Here is a 25,345-nt window from a genome sequence, read left to right as displayed (position 1 = left end):
AGGTAGAGTTAGGTCTCTTAAAGACCATTACATGGATGTCCTGAGGGCCTGATTGGGATGTACATGAGGTTATTGAGAGAGGAAAGAGATGACATTGCTAGGGCCTTGACCAATATCATTGTGTTCGTTCTAGCCATAAGCGAGGTCCTGGGGGACTGGTGAATAGTTAATGTTGTTCTATTATTCAACAAGGGAGCCAGGGGTTATCCTGGAAACTATAGACTAGTGAGTCTCAAGACAGTAGTAGGGAAGTTAATGGAGAGAATTCTTAGAGATAGGATTTGTGAGCATTTAAAATACCATGGCCTAATTATGGAGAGCCAGAATACCTTTGTGCAGGGCAAGTCGTGTCTTACTAACTTGATTTGAGTTTTTTTGATGAGATGACAAGGGTGATTCACGAAGGAAGAACTGTGGTTGTTGTCTACAAGGAATTTGATGTGGGCCCTCATAGGAGACTCATCCAGAAGATTAAGATGCAGGGGATCTCGTAAATTGGCCTTTTGGATTTAGAACTGGCTTGCTCATAGAAGACAGGGTAGTGGTCAAAGGGACTTATTCTAACTTTAAATCTGTGATTAATGGTATTTCACAAGGATCTATATTGGGACCTCTGTTGTTTTTTGGTGTATTTAAATAGCCTGGATGAAAATGTAGCTGGAAGAGAACCATTATTGTCACCTATGTTGCTTGGTTTCACTTTGTTGGAGGTGATAGCACTCAAGCCCTCCAACACCTGTCAAGCATCCTTAAGTGATTCAAGTTTGGTCCGGAATTGCCGCTTTGCATATGAGATGCCTTTTTGGAGATCATACCTGGACATCTTGTATTGCACTTGGTCACTGATATGAATGCCATTGATCTAGCCCTCAACATATTGTGGATCTCATTGTTCATCCAGGGATTCAGGTTGGGGAAGACTCTGAATGATATTATGGGAACACACTCATCTACGGATGTTTTTATAAAGTCTGTGACAACAGTGGTGTACTGGATCAGATCTGCTGAAGAGTCCTTGAATATGGCCTAGCCCACCAATCCCATAGCCTCCCCTCTGCCTCCCACAGCCACCTATTTTTTGTCCTTATCTGTGGAATCTTTAGCCTCTACCTGTATGCTGATAGAGGGAGGACAGCTGAGTGATTAGATTTTCTGAAATACAGTCCAGCCATAGTATGGTATGCATTTTTAATTGTAGTATAACAAGGTCAAGTGTACTAAAACACTTGGTGCTGCAGGTGATATGTTGATGATAACGGGGCAGATATTTCCTCAAATAAGCGTGACTGAAGTCCCCAACAATGATTTGAAAGGCTTTGGGATAAGCTGTTCCTTGTTTGCTCATGGTGGCATTCAATATGTCAACTGCATGCTTAACAATGGCCTTCAGCAGTATGTAAGCTGCAGTCTGGATCATGGAGGAGAGCTCACTCGGTAAGTAGAACAGTTGGCACTTAATCTTTTGATGTTCCAGGTCAGGAGAATAAAAGTGCAATAAGACCATTGCATCCAAGCACCACAGAGTTAATTGTGAAACACAGACAACAACCTTTTGCCTTCTCCAAATCAGCATTCCCATCTATCCTGTGTATTGAGAAGCCCTGGGTCTTACCAATGTATCTGATGTGTCTGGAGTGAGCCATGGCTCTGTGAATCAGAGAATGTAGCTATTCTTTATTTCTCCGCTATACTGCAATCTTGCCCTTTGGTCGTCAATCTTGTTCTTCAGCAACTGTAAATTTGCTAACAAGATGCTGGGTAGAAGTTTCCTGCCCCTTGGTTTTAACCTGGCTTGGAGTCCTCCCATCCCCCCACTCATTCAGTAGTAGCGACATACCCTCATCCACTTAAAGCATGCCCAAGAGTCAACTCTGCAGAGTCTTTCTGAAGATCGTGAAATTGCTAGTTTTATAAGACAATTCAAAATTATGTTCCTTAAAGGGAAATTATAGGCTGCAGACTGCAGTGAATGTGATTCAAAAGAAGTATATTTAGAAGGTTTGTAAACAGCCCGCAACACATCGCTATGGTTCACCAGTGGCATCCTGGGCAAGGTGGATGGATAAATCAATCAAACCTGGTAAACATACATCTGTAAATAAATTCGATTGATTCTTATCAGAATTTATATGTAGCCATCCTCCACACTGTTTTATTCTCCCTAGATAAAAATTGTGTAATCATGCTTCTACTTCTGATTTATTTATTTCTTTATCTAGCTGCATACCTACTCCTTTTTTTAAAATTAGGGATGCATGTTTCCCTTCTGATGTGCAAAAGACAAAGTTAAATTGTTTGCACCTTCTGAAATACATACATTTCTTTTGTAATCAAAACCCATACCTTATGAGGAGATCTGGGAAGTGCAGGAGGAGTATCAAATGCCTGTGGAGAAAAGGACCTGTATGTCTTTGCAGGTGAACCTGTATCAGCAAATAAAAAAAATACTGGTTTCCCAATGGAGAAATGATATCTGTAAAGTATTGCTTACTGCAACGTAATAGAGTTAGTGTAATTCATAGTTCATTACAAATCTAAAGCAGTTAACAACGGACAAGTTCTTGGAGTGACATGCTTTACTCAGTTTGATTGTATACAAGATGTCCAAGTGCTAAAAATGCACATGGAGACAGTGGCAAGTTGTATCTGCTTTGTTATACCATTTTTCCTTTACTGAATGCTTATGTATTAAACTATTCCCCCCCGCCTTCCATCAACCCCTTCGCCCTCCCCATTTGGTCATCCTACTGAGCAGAAAACAAGAAAAATGAGTAGTAACTGCTCATTATCCTCCTTTCTTGATTAGAGATTAGCTTTTAGTAAGTACTTGTTAAGTAAAAAGCCATATCAAAAGCATTTAAACTGTCTGTGTGGAATATGTTTTCCTCAAAATTTAATATGCATAGTTAAAATGCCTTGAATTAAACAGCAGGTTCTGCTAGACATTCTTCACCAAACCTCCTGCAAGATCACACAAGTTTGTTAGCTGAATGGCTTACATCATAATCACAATGAGATAAAGACAGTCCAGATATCTAACGTCTGGAGATACAAGCCTTCATTCACGACCCAGATGACTATTTATAAACATATACTTGGAATTTTAATTTTGCTTCTTTAAGAATTATAACTTCAGTGGTATTGATGTGTTGACTATTTGAAGATCTGATTCAAAGTGCTGCATGATTTCATTGATAGCTCATCACCTCTCAAAAAATAGTGATTCCTTAAAAAAAAGCTTGCAGCAAATTTAATAAGTTTATTAAGTTTTTCTCTATAACAGCTGTATTGAACCTATAGATGTTGTAGAATCTTGTGGGAATTAATGAGACTATAATATTAAAAAATGGGATTAATTTAAGATTAGTGTTTTCATCCTGAAATTCTGATTGCATACAACAAAGAACATTCATTTGTATTGTGTCTTCAATGTAGAAAAACTTTCCCAAGAGCTTCCTGAAGTCATAAGACAATGGTTGAAAAGAAAGATCTTGGGATCTAAGTATACAGTTCCCTAGAAATGACAATGCAGGTAATAGGAAGGTGAAGAAACATAAGGCCTGTTTGCTGTTATCATCTGAGACATTGAGTACAAGAGTTGAGATACTACATTGCAGTTGAACAAAACATTGGTTAGGCTGCCCTTGCAGAGTTGTGTGCACACTGGAGGAAAGATGTGATTAATCTGGAGAGGGTACAGAAAAAATACCACTTGTATGTTGCCTGGATTAGAGAACTTGAGTTATGAGAAGCAACATGATAGTCTAGGTCTGTATTCTCTAGAGAAGAGGCGGTTGAATGGTGACAATCATATAGGTATATAAAATAATGAAAGACATGGATTGGGTAGAAAGGTTGTGTCTGTTCCCCATGGTATGCACGTCTAAGACTAGTTAACTAGAGGGAGAGGGGGAAGGATCTGAGATGTAATATTTTCACACAAATAATAATTGGCATCTGGAATGAACTTTAGAGATATCTGGACAAGTACTTCAAATGAATAAAGCACAGAGGGACATGGAATTAATGCAGGCAACCGGAATTTGGACAGATAGGCATAATGGCTGGCATAGGTTTGGTGAGCCTGTTACTATGCTGTACAATTCTATGATTTAAACCAAAGGAAGTTTTATTGGAATGACTTAAAACTTTATGGAGACAGAACAGACGAGGAGATTTTCAGAGAAAATATTGGAAGCATAGAGGTAAAACATCTGAAGGCATTAATGCTGGGATGAAGAAAGAGATGTTTAAGCAGGCAAAGGCAGAAGAACGGAATGTTTGTGGGTGAAGTTGGAGGGAAGGGATGTGGTTGGCATCATGGGAGGAGACTTTGGAGCCCTAAATAATTATAGCGGGACAGGCATGACAAGAAGCAGGTTTAAATACAAGTGCAGTGATAATAAAGTTTAGACATTGAAAGACAAATTGCAAAGGTCACGAAAGCCATGGACAATGGATAAATAAGTTAAATGCATAAAATGATTGGTCAACACAAATTTTACCTCGTTGATAATTTTTAAATACTAAAAGGTGGAATGATCATGCCCAAGTATCTTGGAACAGTTGATTATCAAGATGCGAAATGTGTGGATGAGAATTTACAGTACATATCATATGGGAACAATGAAAGAGGAGTCAGGTAGTCTTCATGAGGAGGATATGAAGTTCAGCTACATCATGAGGACATGGGAATGAAAAAAATACAAACTTAATTAAATTATCCAAATTACGTAAACTTCATCTGATACTTTTAAAGTCTTTGATTGATGTTATTAGATGTTATGAGAATGATATTCTGCTACCAGTCCACACACTGGAGGACACACAACAAATTCATTGAAACACTTAATGAACATCTTGAAACTATGGCAAAGCAAATGAATGCAAAGCATAATTGAATTTCATGGAAATTGCCTTTGATGGACTAAATTGAGAGCAGTATTTACTTGTATTTTTCCCTGTAAGTTTTCTATAAAATTAACTTACAGTGGTTATATCAAAATACCCATGGTTTGTAGATTCCAAAACCTGGAGTTAAACTATGTGACATTTTACCTGTCTGTGTTGGTCTGGGTGGGATGGGAGGAGACACCAGTCTTGCATTGTCTGGCACACAGGTTCGCGCTTCCTTACCACTGTCTAGGCTCCAACTACTTGGAGTTGGGTTCATGACTATGAAAGAATATGTGCATTGTTTAGTGGGGTGAAACATGTCCCTAATTAAATGTATTACATTATTATACAGTTACTACTATTTGTTTTAGTGGATCATAGTGATGCACACTGATCTATTTGGTTCCCTATACGGTATTTGAACATTGTCAACTTAAACTTTTTTTTATCTTTATGTTTAAATCTCTTTAGGACGTAGCCCATTTATAAATTTCTCACTTACTTTAGCCCCAGGTCACTCTGACAACTTTGGAACTGTTAACTGTACTTGTTTAACTTTTCATTACTTCATTTATTCAAATCCCATAGCTCTAGAATTTCCTCCTCAAAAATCTCTTCCCTTTTTGACTGTATTTTTGGATATCTCTGGTAAACATTTATTCAGTGTCCTTTTATGAAGAGTTTTCTGATGAAGATAGCGTACCAAGTGCTGTTGCAAATTTTAATATGGCCCATCACAGTTGTAATTTGACTCGTACTACATCTTGAAAATATTTATATGAATATCTGCCAATACAATATGTAGAAGGCACTTTGATATAATGGTCCCATGCCTGTCTTGAGAACAGAGACCACTTAAGATGGGAGGGTTTGGGGGTTCTGCCACTTTTAAGTTAGGAAGCTGGAAGAACAGTGCTCTTCAGTCTCAGGTGGCTTTAACAATATCTGATTAATCTGTGACCTTTTTGGCACAATGAGCAACATTATAAAACAATCAGGCTGTTGAGCATTCAGGGCTATGCCAGTAGGTACTAGTTTGGACGATAGGAGATGACGATCGCAGCAAGGAGATGGAAAGATCCAAATAGTGAAGGGTGGGAGAAATGTGCTTCGGGGACTGGTGGATTTGGATTAAGAATGGGAACAATTCCACTGGAACTAGCTGTTGTTTCATTCCTCAATTATCAATGTCCAGCAGGAATGCAACTTCAAATAACAGTTATATGGCACCTATATAGTCATATATTCTCAATGACTATACCTACCTCTAGGAGTGGGATGCTGTCCGCCACAACCCTGTATTGCCTCTGTGGGAGAGATTGGTATGGAGTGGAGTGGTGATTGAGACTTTTAACATTCGATCAAGACAAAATAGCTATTTTCAGGCCTTAAATTTCCCTTAATGTTTTAAAATTTAAGTGCTTGGCAAATCAGAAGACATCTACTAATCTAATTTTCTAATTTACTTTTCTTTTAGTTGCAATATGACACTCATAATTCTCTATATTATATTAGTATAGATAGAGTTGCACATTCAGAAATGTGTATGATATTATCTAAACTCCCTCAAGAAAAGACTGATAAAACTGATCTTAGCCCACAGAGTAATTATATTAATATACGTACACAATTATAAGAAAGTGAAAAACCATCTCAGAATATTACTTAAAATTGAATGGAAGGAATTTGACAAATGAAGCAGGGGAAACAAATTTAAAATTGGTTTCAGGTACACACATTCTATCAACATTCTATATTTTTATTTACAGCTGCACGGACCAACTATTGGTCTGAGCAGGAATTTATTTTGTTTATTTGTTTTTACATGGCCTGAAGACTGCGCAGCACTTTAATAAACATTATATAAAAGAGAATTCCAACAGTGCAGCAACATTTCAGTTACTCTGCAGCCATGCACCCGTGCAGCTTAGAGGGAACTGTGCTCTCTACACAAAAGCGATCAACATATTGACCGGACATCTCAGTCAGGTGGAGAAAGTGAAAGAAACAGGAATTGAAGTAAGCCATTCAGCTCTTTATAAGAACTCTAACACTTATTAGAATTGTGAATGATCTTCTGCCTTACCACCAACACCTCTACATGCACAAACCCCACATCCTGTGATTCCCCAACTGAGCAGTGGAATGGAAATTCTATAATAGTTTCAGATACACTTAGATACAAGCACAAAAGAAACATAGGATCATTCCGCACAAATGGATTCCAGTACACTAAATTGTCCCAAACACTAATTTGACTTTTGTTCCTGAATTTCAGATTGACCAAATTGTACTCCATTGACTAATCCAGTACAACAGTTAAACATTGTAAAATAATGCAAAATAAGAAACATTAGCACAAGCCCCACCTTTCTCAGGTGCAGATAAATTAGGATCACTTCGGGGCATGCAGGAGTCACCAATTTGCTGGGTAAGTGTCTGCTAAATGACAAGAATTTATTGCAAATAATGTTAGAAGTGATAATTCGAGCAAGATTATAGGTTGAATAAAGGTGTAAAATATAATACATCTGCTAGAAATGCTGTAGGGTAAAACTTGATAATATTATGATCTTTATCAAAATTTGTCCATAACAAGTGATAGTTTTGAAAAGCAGACTTAAAAGGTACATTTTGAGCTTCATCAATTTTTCTTTTGCAGAATATAAAAATTTGCATGGGACAAGGTTTAAAATGGAAACACAAGATTGCAAATGCTAGAATCTGGAGCTAAATGAAAATAAACTGCTGGGGGAGCTCAGTGGGTCAGTATTCTGTGCAGGCAAAGGGACAGTCGATGTTTTGCATCTAGACTTGGCATCAAGAGACCTATCGACTATCCCTATTTTTCCACAGATGTTGCTTCAGCTGCTGAGTTACTCCAGCAGCTTGTTTTTGCTTTTACTATGAAAACCTGGTTTGCAAAAACTTTTCACTATTTTACACCTACAAAGTCTAAAGCAGTAGTTGTCACAATTTTGCAACTTTTTGCAATTTTGACCTCAGCAGCACAAAGTGAATAATACCAAATCAGCACTGCAGTCTCCCAAGTTTGTGAATATGTAAGATAATTGAGTTGGTCAATTTCACGATAGTTACCATTATCATCATTATTATGTGCCATGTCATATGACATGGGTAATCATGGTCCCCATGACCATTCTTGGCAAATTTATTTTTTTTTACAGAAGTGGCTTGCCAGTGCCTTCTGGGCAGTGTCTTTACAAGACAGATAACCCCAGCCATTATCATTACTCTCCAGAGATTGTCTGCCTGGTGTCAGTGGCTGCATAACCAACTTGTGACATGCAACTGCTGCTCATTCGACCTTCCACCACCTGCTCCCATGGCTTCATGAGACCCTGATCCGGGGGGCTAGGCAGGTGCTACACCTTGCCCAAGGGTGACCTGCAGGCTAGCGGAGAGAAGGAATGCCTTACACCTCTTTTGGCAGAGATGTATCTCCATCTTACCACCCATGATTAGCATGACCATTATTTTATTTGTGTGCAAGACAAAAATAACCCGTGAACGAGAGAAAATCTGCAGATGCTGGAAATCCAAGCCACACATGCAAAATACTGGAGGAACTCAGCAGGGCAGACAGCATCTATGGGAAAGAGTACAGTCGACCTTTCAGGCCGAGACCCTTCAGCAGGACTGGAGAAAAATAGAAGTGCCAGAGTAAGAAAGTGGGGGGAGGGAAGGAAGAAGTACAAGGTGCTAAGTGATAGGTGAAACTGGGAGAGTGGGAGGAGTGAAGTAAAGAGCTGGGAAGTTGATTGGTGAAAGAGGTATAGGGCTGGAGAAGGAGGAATCTGATATGAGAGGACAGAAGATCATGGAAAAAAGGTAAGTGGGAGGAGCACCAGAGGGAGGTGATGGGCAGGGGAGGTGAAAGAGGGAAGTAGGAATGGGGAATGGGGAATGGTGAAGGAGAGTGCGTGGGGGCATTATCAGAAGTTCGAGAAATCGATATTCATGTCATCAGGTGGAATATAAAGTGTTGCTCCTCCAACCTGAGTGTGGCCTCATCGCAGCAGTAGAGGTCTGTCTGAATGGGAATGGGAAGTAGAATTGAAATGGGTGGCCACCAGAAGATCCCGCTTTTTCTGGCAGATGGAGCATAGGTGCTCAACAAAGTGGTCTCACCGATATACAGGAGGCCACACCGGGAGTACCAGATACTGTAGATGACCCCAACAGACTCACAGGTGAAGTTCCACCTCAACCGGCAGAACTGTTTGGGGCCCTGAATGGTAGCGAGGGAGGAGGTGTAGGGGCAGGTGGAGCACTTGTCCCGCTTGCCAATAAGTGCCAGGAGGGAGATCAGTGGGGAGGAACAAGTGGAGAAGGGAGTCATGTAGGGAGGAATCCTTGTGGAAAGGGGAAAGTGGGGTGGGAGGAAAAGATGTGATTGGTGGTCAGATCCCGTTGGAGGTGGTGGAAGTTATGGAGAATTATGGGTTGGACGTGGAGGCTGGTGTGGTGGTAGGTGAGGACAAGAGAAACTTATCCCTGGTGGGGTGGCAGGTCTCTAATGCCAATCCTAAGGCTGTGCAATTCAGTGTTTACATTGGTCTGCACACATCATCTAGTTACAGTTCAGTTCTCAGTTCAGAATTGACAAATAACTTTCACCTCCATCCCATCCTGTTGCTAAGTCCACTACTTTCTCTTCTCTGTTCAAAACATAAAGTACACCTTTATCACAATAGTTTAACCCAAATTAACTGTTTCTGAGAAGTGGGTCAGGTGACACTGCAGAACCAAAGGTCAGATTTGGTTTCCACAAGGCCTGGTTTGGTATACGGCAGCAGGGTCGAACGATGTTTATATGATTCAACCAAATGAGGAGGTGAGTGCCTAAATCAGTTGTCCTCCATGTCCATTCAAGTCTGCCATGTTTAGAGTTAAGGGAGCTAAGATTTTGGCTAGACCAAGAAGCAGCCAGAGCTACTGAGAGCAGACATTTTGATAACATCTAAGGATCATAGGTGGAGGGTGAGACCTGGTTGGGGAGCCTAATCAAATAAAGATTATTCAGAATGGAATTGTGGATGAGTGAAGTTGGAATCTTTTCAGGAACATGAAGAGTGGGGAGCAATAAAAGAAAGATACAGTACACGGTTCCCCTCTCTTCAATTTGCTTTGAAGTAGACATTGATACAACGTTGCCATGGCCTAAATGCTTCATTCTGAATGAAATCGATCCACTTCACTTTACATGCTTTACTCATCCATATTAGCAGTTTGGCAAAATTGTGAAATACTCAGCTTTATTAAGTTTGAGTATGCATGTTTGCAATCTTGCTTATTTGTAAGAAGTGCTGACAGTGACCTCTTCTCATGGTCTGCTTACCTGTGCTGGCTCCAAGGAGATTGGATAAATGGCACTGCAGGGCCGTTCTCTGGGAGAAAGACACGTATTTTCCCTTGTGTGTTTGTGCTTATCAGAGAGCAGTGGGGAACCTAAAATATATAGTAAGAAAACATTTTCTCAAAACTACTTGACCATTATCATAGTCTTGCAAATTTTGTACAACTTTCAGCAAAGAAATTGACCTAGTGCTTTTGGATTGAATAAAAAAAAGTGTGGTTGATGCAAATGAGTAGACATACCTCTAGCACTGGATGGAGCTGAGCTTGTTACATTTGGGGAGGCTGAGTGTGTGGAGCTTAAGCTTGAGGTAGATGGACTTGCCTACAAATGATATACAATGCATTTTTTTATTAAAGACAATATTTTGCTTTAGAGGGATAAAAAACACAGAATACACGCAAGTCACTGATCTAAGAGAGAAAAAGCTTAGACTTGTGTGGGTCACTCCAGGGTGGCTCCAACCACTGCAAGGCAGGGCTCTGTGCAGTCATTTCTTTTACCTTGGGAACAAGAAGTAATCAGCAAAAGCTTGACAGGTGGCAGTCTTGTGCACACTGGTTTATCTTGCTGTCAAAGCTATTAGACTTCTGGAGGTTAAAACTGTATTTGCATTTTGCTTCCCACTGTTTCAGCACCAAGCAACTGTCAACACATTTTGTATGGAGTGAAATGTGATAATGTTTTTTTTGTGTGAGTTGTCTTGTATTACTTTGGAAATTGCACCAGGCACTTGATGTGAGTCACCTCTGATAATTTCATTGTTAGACAGGCAGTAATGATGCTATTGTTTGTGTAAGGTTCCTATTAGAGGCATTGTTGCTTCGCATGGCTGGTGTTTTACTCTTCACACTTCTAATTGTTTTTTGTCAAGCCGCTCCTCCAGCTCATGGCCACATCGATGGACCATGGCAAAGCCGTCTCAGATCTTGGTGACAGGGCATGTTTAAACCAGGTGGAGGGTATCCTGAGTTGAGGCACCAAAGGGGCAAGCTGGGTTTGTCGGTCACCCCATCGGCGTAGTGTTTGCGCTGTCCTGAGATGCCGACTTCTGAGTCTATTTGTGGCTGTCCATTTTTTTCTGGTAGCAGTAGTAAAGCTCAGGAAGAGTGAGGTAAGGTCATCAATCAGATCTCCGCCAGGAGAGGGCGTGTTGCTGTGCCAGCAATGCCACCATTCAATGTGTTTGTCATAGGAGTCAAAGTTTCTCAAGGTTATGAAAGGTTTTGGGGATTTCAGTCAGGAAGTTGAAGAGCACTCTCAATGAGTTTAACAAACTGGAATGTTGTTGGATATATTTTGGATACACTTGCTGAAGCTGCTCTTGTATGGATCTCTGGGGATGCTATTCCGCTCATTGTCGGGAGCCATTGAACAGGTGTGGACTTTAGGGCTCCTGAGATTATTCTCAAAGAAATATAGAGCTGTACATTGACGATGTTTGTGTGAACACTTTTCTCCCAAAGTGAGTGCTCAATATTCAGCAACTGAGAAACATAGTGCTAGGCTAGATATATGTACGACTGACTGGTTAGCACCCCATTTGGTTCCTGCCATCTTCCTGATCATGGCCATTCTGGATTTTAGTTTCTTTGCAACATTTTGAAGGTGAATCGTGTATCCGTCATTGGTCCCTCCAGGGCCAACCTTGTTTTTGTTCTGTAGCACCAGGATGGGACCTCAACAAGGTTAAATATGTTTCTAGACTTAGTCCAGTACCTTCATAGCCATCTTCTATTATTTTAATTCAATTAATTTATTTGGCGATACAATGCGGAACACACCCTTCTGACCCAATAAGCCCCACTGTCCAGCATCCCACTTACTTAAATCTAGCCTAATCACAGTACGATTTACAATGAATAATCAACCTACTAACCAGAATGTCTTTGAACTATGAGAGGAAATTGGAGTACCCAGAGGAAACCCACGGTCACACAGGAAGAACATACAAGCTTTCTTACAGAGGATGCCGAAATTGAACTCAAACCCTCTGAGCTGTAATAGCATCACGCTATCATAGCATCACTTCCAACCGAATGAGTCACTAAAATAGGAAGTACTTAAGTACTACGATAGTACAATGAAATCGTATAGCCTATTTTCTTACATGGCCAAGCACCAATGCTAATGGCCCACGATGTGTCCACTGCTGAAAATATTCTGAAAATGAAAAGTAGAATGGACAATTGAGAGCTTGCTAGATTGCCAGTTCAAATAACTTTTGCCATCTTATCAGTGTCATCAGCACATAGAAATTCCTTAAAGACTGAAGGCAACAGACCTTTTCAGCAGCATTCATTTCTTATCCCCCCCTTCCTCAAATGATAAAATCTCAAGTCATATTACCAGCTACTTCCAGAAACCGAACAAGATTCTTTGGAACCAACAACTGTTACCCTGGCTGGCCAAGGAAATTCGAGCCAATGAAGCAACATTCAATTATAGTTGAAATCATTGGAGTCTGTTCTAGAGCAGCATATAATTATCTTATTAAACATCTGACTGCTAAAAACAGACGCTGCCATTCTTGTGCAGGCATATATACCTGGTTCTGAGCATAGGACAGCCAATCCATTCATAACAAGTAGATAAAAATCATCCAGATGGTAAAGATGAAAGCCAGTTTTAAAAATATATACAATGTTATTTTTAATTTAATGCATAAATACTATTGTGTTTAATAACTCATAAACTGGTTGAGTGATAAACTTAGAAACAGTTGAAATAAAATCAATGACAGCCAGATCACAAGACGAATGTTACAGGAAGGTTATTAACAATACAGAAAAAACAGTACTTCACAGCACAGTAAGTATTCCCTACAGCATACAAGTGTGAAATTTACTAGAATGACTGTTATCAAGAATACACTATGAATTATTGAAGGAATACAGAATGCTTCAAGATAAATATATGAAAATAAGAGAGAAAACAGAAAATGGCCTGAAGGAAAATCCAAATTCAGTGTAGTTGAAGGGATAGGAGGCTATAAGAGGCATCTCACTGTGCTAATATTTCTGGAGAAAAGATACCCAAGCAGCAAACAGGCAGCAATTAAAACTGAAAATCAAACATTATTTGAAAGAGAAGAAATGTCTAAAAAGGGTGCTTTTTATTTAAATATTCCCCCAGTGTTCATGCACCATGCATAAATAGTAGGCATTCTTAGTGCTTCTGAATACTGGAATGATCATAGGATCAGAGTTGAAGAAAGATGATCAAAAGGTGTCCTGAGTTCCAAAACAACTTTTAAAATATTGATGGAGTGAAGCATTATTACAGTGCAATATGGTCAAATATTCTTTTCATACGAAGGTTCCATGGGAATGGGACTCGAGCTGCTGCTGACTTCATTCAAATTATCATGTGCTCCTGCTCATCAATTGTACTGCTGTGTACGCTCTGAGACTTACAGAAACAACATTGCATAGCAGGTACTTTTACTAACTCAGATTAACACTCACAACACGGTTGTGAGTGTCCGTGTTGTGAATGTTGCTTTGACCCCAGTATCTGCAGAGTATTTTGTGTTTACTAACTCAGATTACCCGCTTAAATGAAAAGGTGTTTACTAAAATAGTTAGTTATTTTCATTTATAGAAGACATAATATACCTGCATATGAAAGACTTCATCAGAGCTTTCAGACTGCCCGGTGATGTTGCTAACTTCAGCTGATGCTTGAGATGACAAGGATGAAGAAGAATATCTGTTGAATGCTGGGTAACTTAATGGGCTGCAATAAATATCAGAACACATCCCAGCATTAACAGTGAAAATGTGATCAGTTCCTAAAACTGACAGAATAGATGATTATTGAATAATCATTGCATGAATCATCTTTTTTCTCGAAAATCTCATATTGGAAAAATAATGTTTAAATAATTATTGAATGACTAATCTTTATTCTACAAAAAAACTCCACTATTCAATTTTTCTTTTTGATTGATGTTACAACACTAGACAGTTTTGCAGTGAGGATATTTAGTGCTCAGCTGAATGGAAATAAGTTAAGAGTCTTAGTGCTTCAATTTACACAGTGGGTTATTGATTGAGAACTTAGTTGTTAAATGGTAATAACAAGTTTTTTCAGATTTGCAGTGTTTTTTCTCACCTGCTTATACGTATTGGCAGCAGCTGATGTAAGCACTCAAGAATTTCCTAAAGGATGGTTAGAATGTGTTAAATTATCAAGGCGGAAGGGAATAGTGTGTGAGGCATATTAAGGATGGATTGACATAGAGATGAATCTGCTTGCTTTTACTTATGTGAATTTCTTCACATATCAACCAGAGGAATTTTCTAGATGCCCAAAACTGCAATGTTTCTTGTGTGGACGTGGATTAAATGGAGGGGACAGAAAAAAGGGAAGGATAAACAAATGTAGACCTGAAATTATTAAAATGTTTGAGGATATCTAGCATGTCAATACGTAACTCCTTCAGTATGGACAGATATTAATTATACCTTCTATTTTAATTAAACAATGGAACTAATATCTACATCACTAATCTAAACTTCCTTGTTTCTGATTGGGTCTTTAAGTATCAGGGGGCTCCCTGGAATTCCTCGCCCACTTTCAGCAGATCCTAATTAAAATGGCAAGATTCATACTGCACATAGGTACTCCACTGCAACTGGCTCAGTGCTATATCAGAAAGTTGTAGGATTGTAATTAACATATTAGTAGCATTAGATAACAAAATAATTAACATGCACTAAAAGATTGTTTCCAGATGAAAATTTATGAAGCTGTGCATTGGTGGTATAAAGGTCAGTTCTCCTCCTGGTAAGAGAAGACGGTAAGCACTATGTTGGCTGAAATATTCATAGAGAAGGAGAAGCGAGACTTAGTAGAGAACAAATCCAGATAGATAAAGAATTAAGACAATGCCTCAGAAAGTTGTTATCTGGAACGAATGTTAAAATGATTGTAGACAATAAGCATGGGAAAACAACATAACAGCTAGATTAGCAAGGGGGAGCCCACTATGCAAACTGATTAGTTCACATTTGGAGCAAATTAGAGCTGTGATGGTTAGGGAAGGTGCATTTGGCAACCATCAGATTAGAAGAATTAAGTCTCTCTGTAAAGACAGAGGAGTGTGCTTGCCAAACTCCTTTGTGGAATTGAAATTAGTTTTAGCCTAATCTGGATTAATACCTCGATAAATTCGCAACAATCAAAAAGGTTACCCTGCAACTCACTCGTCTGCCAATAAGAGTTCATATGTTCATTTTGGACATCTCACTTGAATAGGTATAGTGATGATACTTATCTGTAAACTAATAAAGCACTTGATTCACAAATTTCCCAGGGGGCTGAAAAGGGTTAATGTTTTACAAAAGTGGCTGCAAGAAAGTCAATTCAGAGATGTAGTGTAGAGGTGGGTGTTTGGACACTATCATGGATACCTGACAATTCCCAGGTTATTCCCTAACATTTTATTTAGAGGTAGCTACTCCTGGTCAAAAACAAATAATTCAGATTTATTTTTTGAGTTTCATTCTGTTGACTGCTAAGTTGTGAGCAGATCAGGTGTGGCATGCATTCCTTACAGTGAACTCCATAAATTGCTCTGAATCACAAAGTGAACTATAAAACTGCAATTTGCTATGATTAATGAGGCCCTCTCAGGTGAGCACCGAGAAGCTTCTTCACAGCAGTAGAGGTAAAGTGTGATCGTAATGGGTTCAGAGTGGTAACTCAATCATTTAAAATTTTAATCTTGCCACGGCCCTAATTCTGCTGATGGAGGGGATTAAACTGCTGCCAGTTTGTTTTGCTGTAGGACTTGGTGGAAGGTTTGCATGATGCTAAGACTTAGTATCTTCTAAACTGTGGTGCAAGTATCCAAATGTTTGTATGCAAGGCATTATCACCTTCATCAGTAATCGGTGTGCATTTTGACCATGCTTCCTTCATTATAAAAGAATGTTTTTTTCCAATATGCATAAACAAATAAAATTGGTTAAAAAGATGAAGAACTGTAGGGTTAATAGCAGAGCATTAGAATTAAATTGTTACTTTTTAATCTGGAAGAATAATTATACCAAAATTATATGTACTGCTCTTTCAACTGCCTGCTCTCCTAGGTAATTAAGATGTGCAGAACATAGCATTTCTTTTGTGCACTGTGAATAAAAATGAAAAACTGTAATCTTAAGGAGAAACTGTTCATTTCAAAAACAAAATATTATCTTGGGTGCAATCTTACCTGCGTCTGTTGACAATTCTGGCTCCATCTGGGCTTATAGCACCCAGGGCAGGATTTCGGCAAGTACGGGGACTTCCGTTTGTTAGGTGTATGGGACTCACACGGGAATATGCTGGGAAGTCCTGCAAAGAGAACGTAATCAATAAAAAAATGTAGATATAATCGCAATGTAACTATGAGTACACTTAGTAATTGCATGCAGAAAATATAAATCTTCAGAACTAAGCCAAATCTCTCCAGATTTAACACACAACAGCATTTTCTACATGCTACCTCTTATGATATCATACATCTGAAAAATCGTAAATGCTTCCTTGTTGCTTTGTAAATATCTCAGATTTTGCTTTGCATTTAAGAAAGAAAGACGCATAGTTATATCCACTAATCTTAACTACTAGCACATTATGAACCTAGACCTGTTCTGTCCCCTTACCTTAGTATCTGTTGGCACACTTCTGTTTCTACAATTCACTGTCAGCACTGTCACAGATTGGTAAAGGTTCAAAATAAAACATAGTTAAGCAGAAGTAAAGGGATTTGGTGGCAGGGGAGTGGGGGTGGGGGAAGCATTTGGGAAACTTATTGTGATGAACCATTGGCAACGAGCATAGCACACCAGGCAAAGTTGACTAAATGATGGAAGAAAAGTGAAGCAATCAATCAAAATACTTCATTCAAAGTGATTGTTAGTCTTTTCTTTCTCAGCAGGTAAAATTCATTAGGCTTAATAAATTCCTTTAAATAAAAGCAAGCAAGACTGCCTCTATGTGTTGAAAATCAAAGAACTGCAGATGGTGTAAATGAGTAACTAAACCAAAAAAATTTAGAAACATCTCACAGGTGAGGCAGCAACGCCAGAAAGAAAAACTGAACCTTCATCACTTCAGAAATATGATCTCCATTTCAATAAGATTACATGGTCTTGTAAACTTGGTAAGTGTTAACCAATTCTTCCTCATAGGACAAACGCTCCTCACTTCTCCTCTACAAACAGGAATGAATCTTATGATTCATTGTTGCACATCTATTAAGGCAAGTGTATTCCCAAGGAAGATGACTAAAACTGTACACAGTACTGCTAGATAGTTAAACGCACAAGACCTAATTTTGCAGCTCAACTCTGATTGAGTTAGGTTCATACATGATTTACCTTTATAATACCTTTCTGTCCATTAGGTTAACTTTAACATCGGTGTACAAGAGTGTATGAATTGCTTTGAATATAGAGTCTGGTTATTCATCATTCTGTTTAAAATCTTCTTTTCTATTTTTTGTTCTAAAGCCCTAAGTCTACAGTCCCCATATTAAAGGAAATCAACCCTATTCTTGCCCAATCACTGAAATGGTTCACAGATCAATAGGCTGTCTCTTGCTGTTTTGTTACAGTGTACTTTTCCATCCAACTTTATACCGTCAGCAAACTTGGTTAAATTTAAACTCTGCAACGACCACAGCCCCCACTGAAATCATACCTTGACTGAAACTTTGGACTTGAACTTAAGAAAAAATGGCAATTTATATGATGTTTTCCTTGCTTCAAGATCTCATAAACCTCTTTCCAGCTACTGAAGCACTCTTGAAATGTAAAACAAAACATTGCACCATGGGCCATAAACTACTGGCAGACAAACATCGCCCACCGTATATTAGGTGTTTTCTTACTCATTTAATTGCTGTAAAATTTGTGTTGGAAAGTGAGAATGGAAGTAGTAGAGCATCATCTACAGGACAAGTGCATCCTTAACTCAGCAAATTGGAAAACTATTCAATAAACAACCTTGATTCTGAGAAATTCTAATGTTGAATTCAATCACAAATCAAGAATAGAAAGTGAAATAGGGAGCAGGAAAATTAATTTAACCAAGAGAGAAAAATGAGGTAGAAAGTAAAAAAAAATGGAATTTAGCTTCTGAGTCTCCAACATGAGAGAATTAGAACTTCATATTTGCACTAGTTAATTTTCTGTGTTGGGGGTTAGTTTGCTATTCATTAAGATGCATCATATTGTTTAAAAAGTATAATTAGACAGAAATAGTCAAAACACTAATTTTCAAGATTCAAGATTATTTAATGTCATTTCCAGTGCACAAGCGTAAAATAGAACAAAATAATTACTACTCCAGATCCATTGTTGCACAAAAAAAATCATAAGATTAAAAACACAATAATAAAATTATATAAATACATAAGATTATATAGATAGTATGATTAAAGTAACACCAGGCACAAGAGCGTATGAAAATAAGGTGACTGATAGAAAATGAAAAAGTAATGGTGTTGGGGGAGAGTGGTGGGGTGGGTTACTGGGTGATGTTGATCAATCTTACTTTCTGGGGAGAGTAATTGTTTTTGAGTTTGGTGGACGTGGCGTGGATGCTATGTAGTCTCCTCCCTGACGAGAGCGAGGCAAACAGTGCATAAGCAGGGTGGGTGGGATCACTCATAAAATAGCTGCCTTTTCTCTGCACCTTTCTGTATATACATCCTTGACAGTAGGTAGGCTATGTCAGAGATACGCTGGGCAACTGGGCCTTGTAGAGCCTTCCTGTCCACCACAGTGCGGTTTCCGTATCAGGCAGTGATACAGCATGTTAGGGTGCTCTGTACTGTGATTCTGCTGAAGGTCGTGAGTACTGATGTGCATAATCCGGGTCTCTTCAACCTCCTCAGAAAGTCAAAATTAGTTTATCCGCTATGCATGTATCAGAATTTAATACCATTCAATGCATCCAGTAATTATTTATTGAATGAGATGCTTCTGTGCAACTTCCACGACAGGGTAACTCCATCTAGTCTTGCTTCAAGTTGCTGAATACTTTACACATAAATAGCAACGGCATGGACAGTAAATCTTGGCCTTGTATTTTTCTGTCAGTTGGAGTGGAGAAACATCCACTTTAACAAAGGTCAGCAGCATAGTTTTCCTGGATGTACCTCACATGTTTAACTGAAACAATGGGTCTTTCTGATTCATTGGCATTTATTCAAATCATTTTCAAAAGGAAATGAACACATTTTAGCATCTTTAGTAAAAGAAAGCCAATGCTGAACTTCCTCTGTTCAGAACCTTTCATGCAACACGACAAAATGACTTGATTTTCTGGTGAGAGGTAAAAGGACAATGATTGTCACTGACTCTAGAGAAGCCTGCTCAGGATCCCATCTTCACACCTTTCCAGGTCATTGTAAGTGAGCAAAAAGAGAGTAAAGCTAAAGGAGTAGCACTTGTTCCAACTCAGATGCCACACAACTTCTCAGATTGTACTTGAATAGGTGTCAAGAATCAATGACCTGCACCTCGGGCAAGAGAAGAGGCCAGTATAGGTACCAACTTTATTCAGGACGAAGTTGCACAGAACTCTACCTACAAATGATTGAGATGAGGTTTCTGTTGTGGAAGTTGAACGAAGAAGCTTGATGGATATGCATAATAAACACTTGGTGCGTAAATAGAACCATCAAAAAGCCGGCATACTGTACAATGTCAAGAATAATTGAGGAGTGCAACTCCAACCTGGAATTAGCCTTTCTGCAAAACTTGGAGTCCATCAAACCCAGAATGGAAGGTTGACAACAGCTCTATTAATGTATTTCTGTGCAAAACTGTAACTGTTTCTGAAGATGCCCAACATCTGCCTGCTGCAGTGATAGATTAGAATTCCAACACAAGCTCAGACTATTGCTACCATTGCTGTGAATATCAGCAATCTAAGGGCTACAGTTGTGTGACCCATCCTCTGGCAGATTATGAAGAGCAGTGAGATATATCTCACAAGGGTCAACAGTGGCTTCATGGAGCACAAATCTGCTGCTGCTTCTCAGTATAACAGCATTTCAGATTTACTGTAGCCATTTCAACAGTGCCCTTTCTGTCACTCATTAGCCAGTCAGCACAGACTACAGTCCAAATGCAGCCCATCAAGGTCCAGTACTAATCAGATCATCTGCCAGTCATCTGCATACTTCAGTGCAAATCAAAGGCAATGCTCAGCAAGTGGCAAATGTCACCAGATTAAGACAGTACCTGAAAGAGAATGATTAAATGAAAATTGTTGACATTTATATGCAAAATTGTATACTTTGATTTATAAATTAGGTTTGCAATATTTTATTTTATAGAGGCTTCTATAAACCCCAAGATCCCTCTGATCCTCCACACTGCCAAGAGTGTTACCATAAATACTATATTTTGCCATCACATTTGAACTACCAAATGAACCACATCACACTTATCTGGGTTAACTCCATCTGCTATTTCTCAGCCCAGTTTTGCATCCTATCGATGTCCTGCTGTAAACTCTGACAGCCCTCCACACTATCCACAACACCTCCAACCTTTGTGTCATCAGCAAATTAACTAACCCATCTCTCCACTTCCTCATCTGGGCCATTTATAAACATCATGAAGAGAAGGGGTCCCAGAACAGATCACTGAGGCACAACACTGTTCACCAACCTCCATGCAGAATATGATTCGACTACAACCATTCTTTTGTCTTCTGTAGGCAAGCTAATTCTGGATCCACAAACCAAGGTCCCCTTGGATCCCATTCCTCCTTACTTTCTCAATAAGTCTTGCATGGGGTACCTTATCAAATGCCTTGCTGAAAATCCACATACACTACATCTACTGCTCTACCTTCATCAACATGTTTAGTCACATCCTCAAAAAATTCTATCAGGCTTGTAAGGCACAACCTGCATTTGACAAAGCGTTCTGACTATTCCTAATTATATTATGCCTCTCCAAATGTTCATAAATCCTGCCTCTCAGGATCTTTTCCATCAACTTACCAACCACTCACTGGTTTATAATTTCCTGGGCTATCTCTACTCCCTTTCTTGAATAAGGGAACAACATCTGCAACCTTCCAGTCCTCTGGAACCTCTCCCATCCCCATTGATGATGGAAAGATCATTGCTAGAAACTCAGCAATCTCCTCCCTCATCTCCCACAGTAGCCTGGAGTACATCTCATCTGGTCCCAGAGACTGATCCAACTTGATGCTTTCCAAAAGCTCCAGCACATCCTCTTTTTTAATGTCTATATGCTCAAGTTTTTCAATGCACTGTAGGTCATCCCTACAATCGTCGAGATTCTTTTCCGTAGTGAATACTGAAGCATAGTATTCATTAAGTATCTCTGCTATCTCCTCCGGTTCCATAAACATTTTTCCACTGTCACACTTGATTGGTCCTATTCTCTCATGTCTTATCCTCTTGCTCTTCACATACTTGTAGAATACCTTGGGATTTTGTTTAACCCTGCTCGCCAAGCCATTCTCATGGCCCCTTCTGGCTCTCCTAATTTCATTCTTAAACTCCTTCCTGCTAGCCTTATAATCTTCTTTCTATATCTCTATCATTACCTAGTGTTTTGAAACCTTCGTAAGCTTTTCCTTTCCTCGACTAGATTTTTAACAGCCTTTGTATACCATGGTTCCTGTACCCTATCATTCTTTCCCTGTCTCACCCAAATATCCCCTGAACATTTGCCACATTTCTTCCGTACACTTCCCTGAGAATATCTGTTCCCAATTAATACTTCCAAGTTCCTGCCTGATAGCTTCATATTTCCCCTTACTCCAATTAAACACTTTCCTAACTTGTCTGTTCCTATCCCTCTCCAATGCTATGGTAAAGGAGATAGAAATATGATCAGTATCTCCAAAATGCTCTCCTGTTGAGAGACCTGATACCTGACCAGGTTCATTTCCCAAACCAGATCAAGTGCAGCCTCTCCTCTTGTAGGCTAATCTACATATTGCGTCAGGAAACCTTCCTGAACACACCTAACAAACTCCACCCCATCTAAACTCCTCGTTCTAGGGAGATGCCAATCAATATTTGGGAAATTAAAATCCCCCACCACGACAACCCTGTTATTATTACACCTTTCCAGAATCTGTCTCCCTATCTGCTCCTCGATGTCCCTGTAACTATTGGGTGGTCCAGAAAAAACACCCAGTTGACACCTTCTCGTTTCTAACTTCCACATACAGAGACTCAATAGACAATCCCTCCATGACTTCCTCCTTTTCTACAGCTGTGTCACTATCTCTGATCAGCAGTGCCATGCCACGCCCCACCTCTTTTGCATCCCGCCGCCCCCCCCCCCCACCGTCCTTTCTGAAACATCTAAAGCCTGGCACTCTAAGTAACCATTCCTGCCCCTGAGCCATCCAAGTCTCTGTAATGGCCACAACATCATAGCTCCAAGTACTGATCCATGCTTAAGCTCATCTGCTTTGTTCATGATGCTTCTTGCATTAAAATAGACGCATCTCAAACCATCGGTTTGAACACATCCTTTCTTTATCACCTGCCTATCCTCCCTCTTGCACTGTCTCCAAGCTTTCTCTATTTGTGAGCCAACAACCCCTTCCTCCGTCTCTTCAGTTTGGTTCCCACCCCCCAGCAATTCTAGTTTAAACTCTCCCCAATAGCCTTAGTAAACCTCCCCACCAGGATATTGGTCCCCCTGGGATCAAGTACAACCATCCTTTTTGTACAGGTCACGCCTGCCCCAAAAGAGGACCCAATGATCCAGAAATCTGAATCCCTGCCGCCTGCTCCAATCCCTCAGCCACGCATTAATCCTCCGCCTCACTCTATTCCTATATTCACTGTCGTGTGGCATAGGCAGTAATCCCGAGATTACCACCTTTGAGGTCCTGCTTCTCAACTTCCTTCCTAACTCCCTGCAGTCTGTTTCAGGACCTCTTCCCTTCTTCTACCTATATCATTGGTACCAATACATACCATGACCTCTGGCAGTTCACATTCCCACTTCAGGATGTCGTGAACTAGATCAGAAACATCCTGGACCCTGACACCTGGGAGGCAAAATACCATCCATGTTTCTTTCCTGCGTCCACAGAATCGCCCGTCTGACCCCTATAGAGTCCTCTATTACTGCTGCCTTCTTCCTTCCTTTACCCTTCTGAGCCATAGGGCCAGACTCTGTGCCAGAGGCGCGGCCACAGTTGCTTCCCCCAGTTAGACTGTCTCCCCCCCCCCCCAACAGTAGTCAAACAGGAATATTTATTGTTAAAAGGGACAGCAACAGGGGTACTCTCTAGTATCTGACCCTTGCCCTTCCCTCTGACTGTTACCCACTTATCTGTCTCGAGACCCCGATGTGACTACCTGCCTATAGCTCCTCTCTATCATCTCACTTTCCCTGACGAGACAAAGGTCGTTGGTTATTGAGCTGCAGCTCCAGTTTCCTAACACAGAGCTGCAGCTCGATGCACCTGGTGCAGATGTGGCCTTCCGGGAAGCTGGAAGTCTCCTGGACTTCCCACATCTGACACCCAGTGCAGAACACAGGCCTCACAGACATACTTCCTATTTCTATTCTACACAGGCAACCTACCTCACCTCAACCCCTTACTGCCAAAGCCCTGTTGAGCCAAAGCCCTCCTACTCTGTCTACCTCTACTCCGTCGCCTGCTCCTCAGAGGCCCGCTCTGTAAAGCTGTCTTCTTTTTAAACTTTTCCCGCCAGTCTAACTCGCTAATGTCCACGCGCCTGCACAGTCGTTCCTCGATCAAACTGCCAAAGAAAAAATGATCGCCTTTTATACTCTTCCCGCCAGTCTAACTCACTGACATGAGTAATGAACTCTTCATCTTGATCACTGGCACGGGAGTCCATGCCTTCAACATGATCTGGTTAGGTCCAGAAGGTCAAACGTCTTTGCTAGCCACATTCTACTAGGGGTATGTGCCGTGTGCATTGTCCAGAATAAGCCTTGCCTTTGAGATAGTTTGCAAAGCATTAGGCTGACAGCAAAAATCACTCCCCCAGCTTTGTTGTTCGATACAATCAGAAGCCTACCAGGCTATTAAAAGTGAATTAAGTAATTAAGCAGCAAGTTTTTAAAAAGTAAAATCATTTACATAATTAAAGGAATTATTCCAGACTCCAAAATTGTAAATAATAACAGCTCATTTTATTCTTGGCCGGCTGGTGGCACAATAGGATCAGTGCTGGACTCTGGAGCGAAGGCTCCCGAGTTCGAATCCAAGTCGAGCCACCCCCCGAGCACGCTTTCTATCCATGCCGCGTTGGGTGTCGAGCTAGCCACTCGGCCTCGTAGAAAAAAAAAGGGTCGAGTCAGGAACATTCGTATCGTGACCTGGTTAATCTGAAAGGAGACCAATCCTGACACCACATGCCAGACAAGAATGGCTGACAGGTGCGACACGCTAAAAAAAATAAATTTATGCTTACATTTTTTTTCAGGTGTGACCTGGTGTTGGATTTGTGGGCAGAATCTGAGGAATCTCAAAAAGATTGTGTTCTCACTCATGAAATCCACATGAAGCAGCAATGCTAGCTAGTTATCATTTCCAGCTCTTTCACTGACTTTCCAAATGAAATTCTAGCTGGCAATATGAAGACAATATCTACAAGTCCAGTCTGAAGGCTGATGTGCAGACGCCTTGGTATTGCTACCTTGACTCACATAGGCAGTCCAAACCTAACACAAATCTGCAGCTACAATCTGAAAAAGTGACAGATTCAACCAAGGTACCTTTTCAAAGTACTAGATTCCAACATGTTTTTCTTGTTAACATTCAAGTTGGAGAATTGCTCCTTGGACACGTCAGGCAAATTGTCTCTCCTCCTCCTTCTAACACAATGTCAATCCATGCATACACTCCCACTCATTCTTCCAGCAGTTTGCTAGTTCCCTTTCATTATATAGTTTCAATTTATGTCTGAATCAAGTGTTTCTGCACATACCTTAACCCTTTGACACCAACACATCAAACATTGATTGTTTGTCCGGGCTGTCTTTCATTGATTCTATTGTATTTCCTGTATTTACTCTGAATGCC

At 40.0% G+C, this 25,345-nt stretch overlaps 1 protein-coding gene across 3 annotated transcripts in view; it reads right to left on the bottom strand.

Annotated features, from left to right (window-relative positions):
- The window catches only part of dock4a (dedicator of cytokinesis 4a), a 365,685-nt gene that overhangs the window by 8,928 nt on the left and 331,412 nt on the right, over window positions 1-25,345 (bottom strand). Inside the window, exons 45-51 of one of the 3 annotated variants that reach the window (XM_072267619.1) lie at window positions 16,497-16,618; window positions 13,894-14,014; window positions 10,519-10,600; window positions 10,259-10,368; window positions 7,266-7,338; window positions 5,059-5,175; window positions 2,344-2,423 (exon numbers count right to left, since the gene is read on the bottom strand). In XM_072267619.1, coding sequence (XP_072123720.1) covers window positions 2,344-2,423; window positions 5,059-5,175; window positions 7,266-7,338; window positions 10,259-10,368; window positions 10,519-10,600; window positions 13,894-14,014; window positions 16,497-16,618 — 705 coding nt within the window. The remainder of the gene's footprint in view (window positions 1-2,343; window positions 2,424-5,058; window positions 5,176-7,265; window positions 7,339-10,258; window positions 10,369-10,518; window positions 10,601-13,893; window positions 14,015-16,496; window positions 16,619-25,345) is intronic. The other 2 variants (XM_072267620.1, XM_072267621.1) reach the window with 2 other exon arrangements.

Source organism: Mobula birostris, chromosome 9 (genome assembly GCF_030028105.1).
Source record: "Mobula birostris isolate sMobBir1 chromosome 9, sMobBir1.hap1, whole genome shotgun sequence".
NCBI classification, from domain to species: domain Eukaryota; kingdom Metazoa; phylum Chordata; class Chondrichthyes; order Myliobatiformes; family Myliobatidae; genus Mobula; species Mobula birostris.
This window is presented reverse-complemented; position numbering and strand designations above follow the sequence as displayed.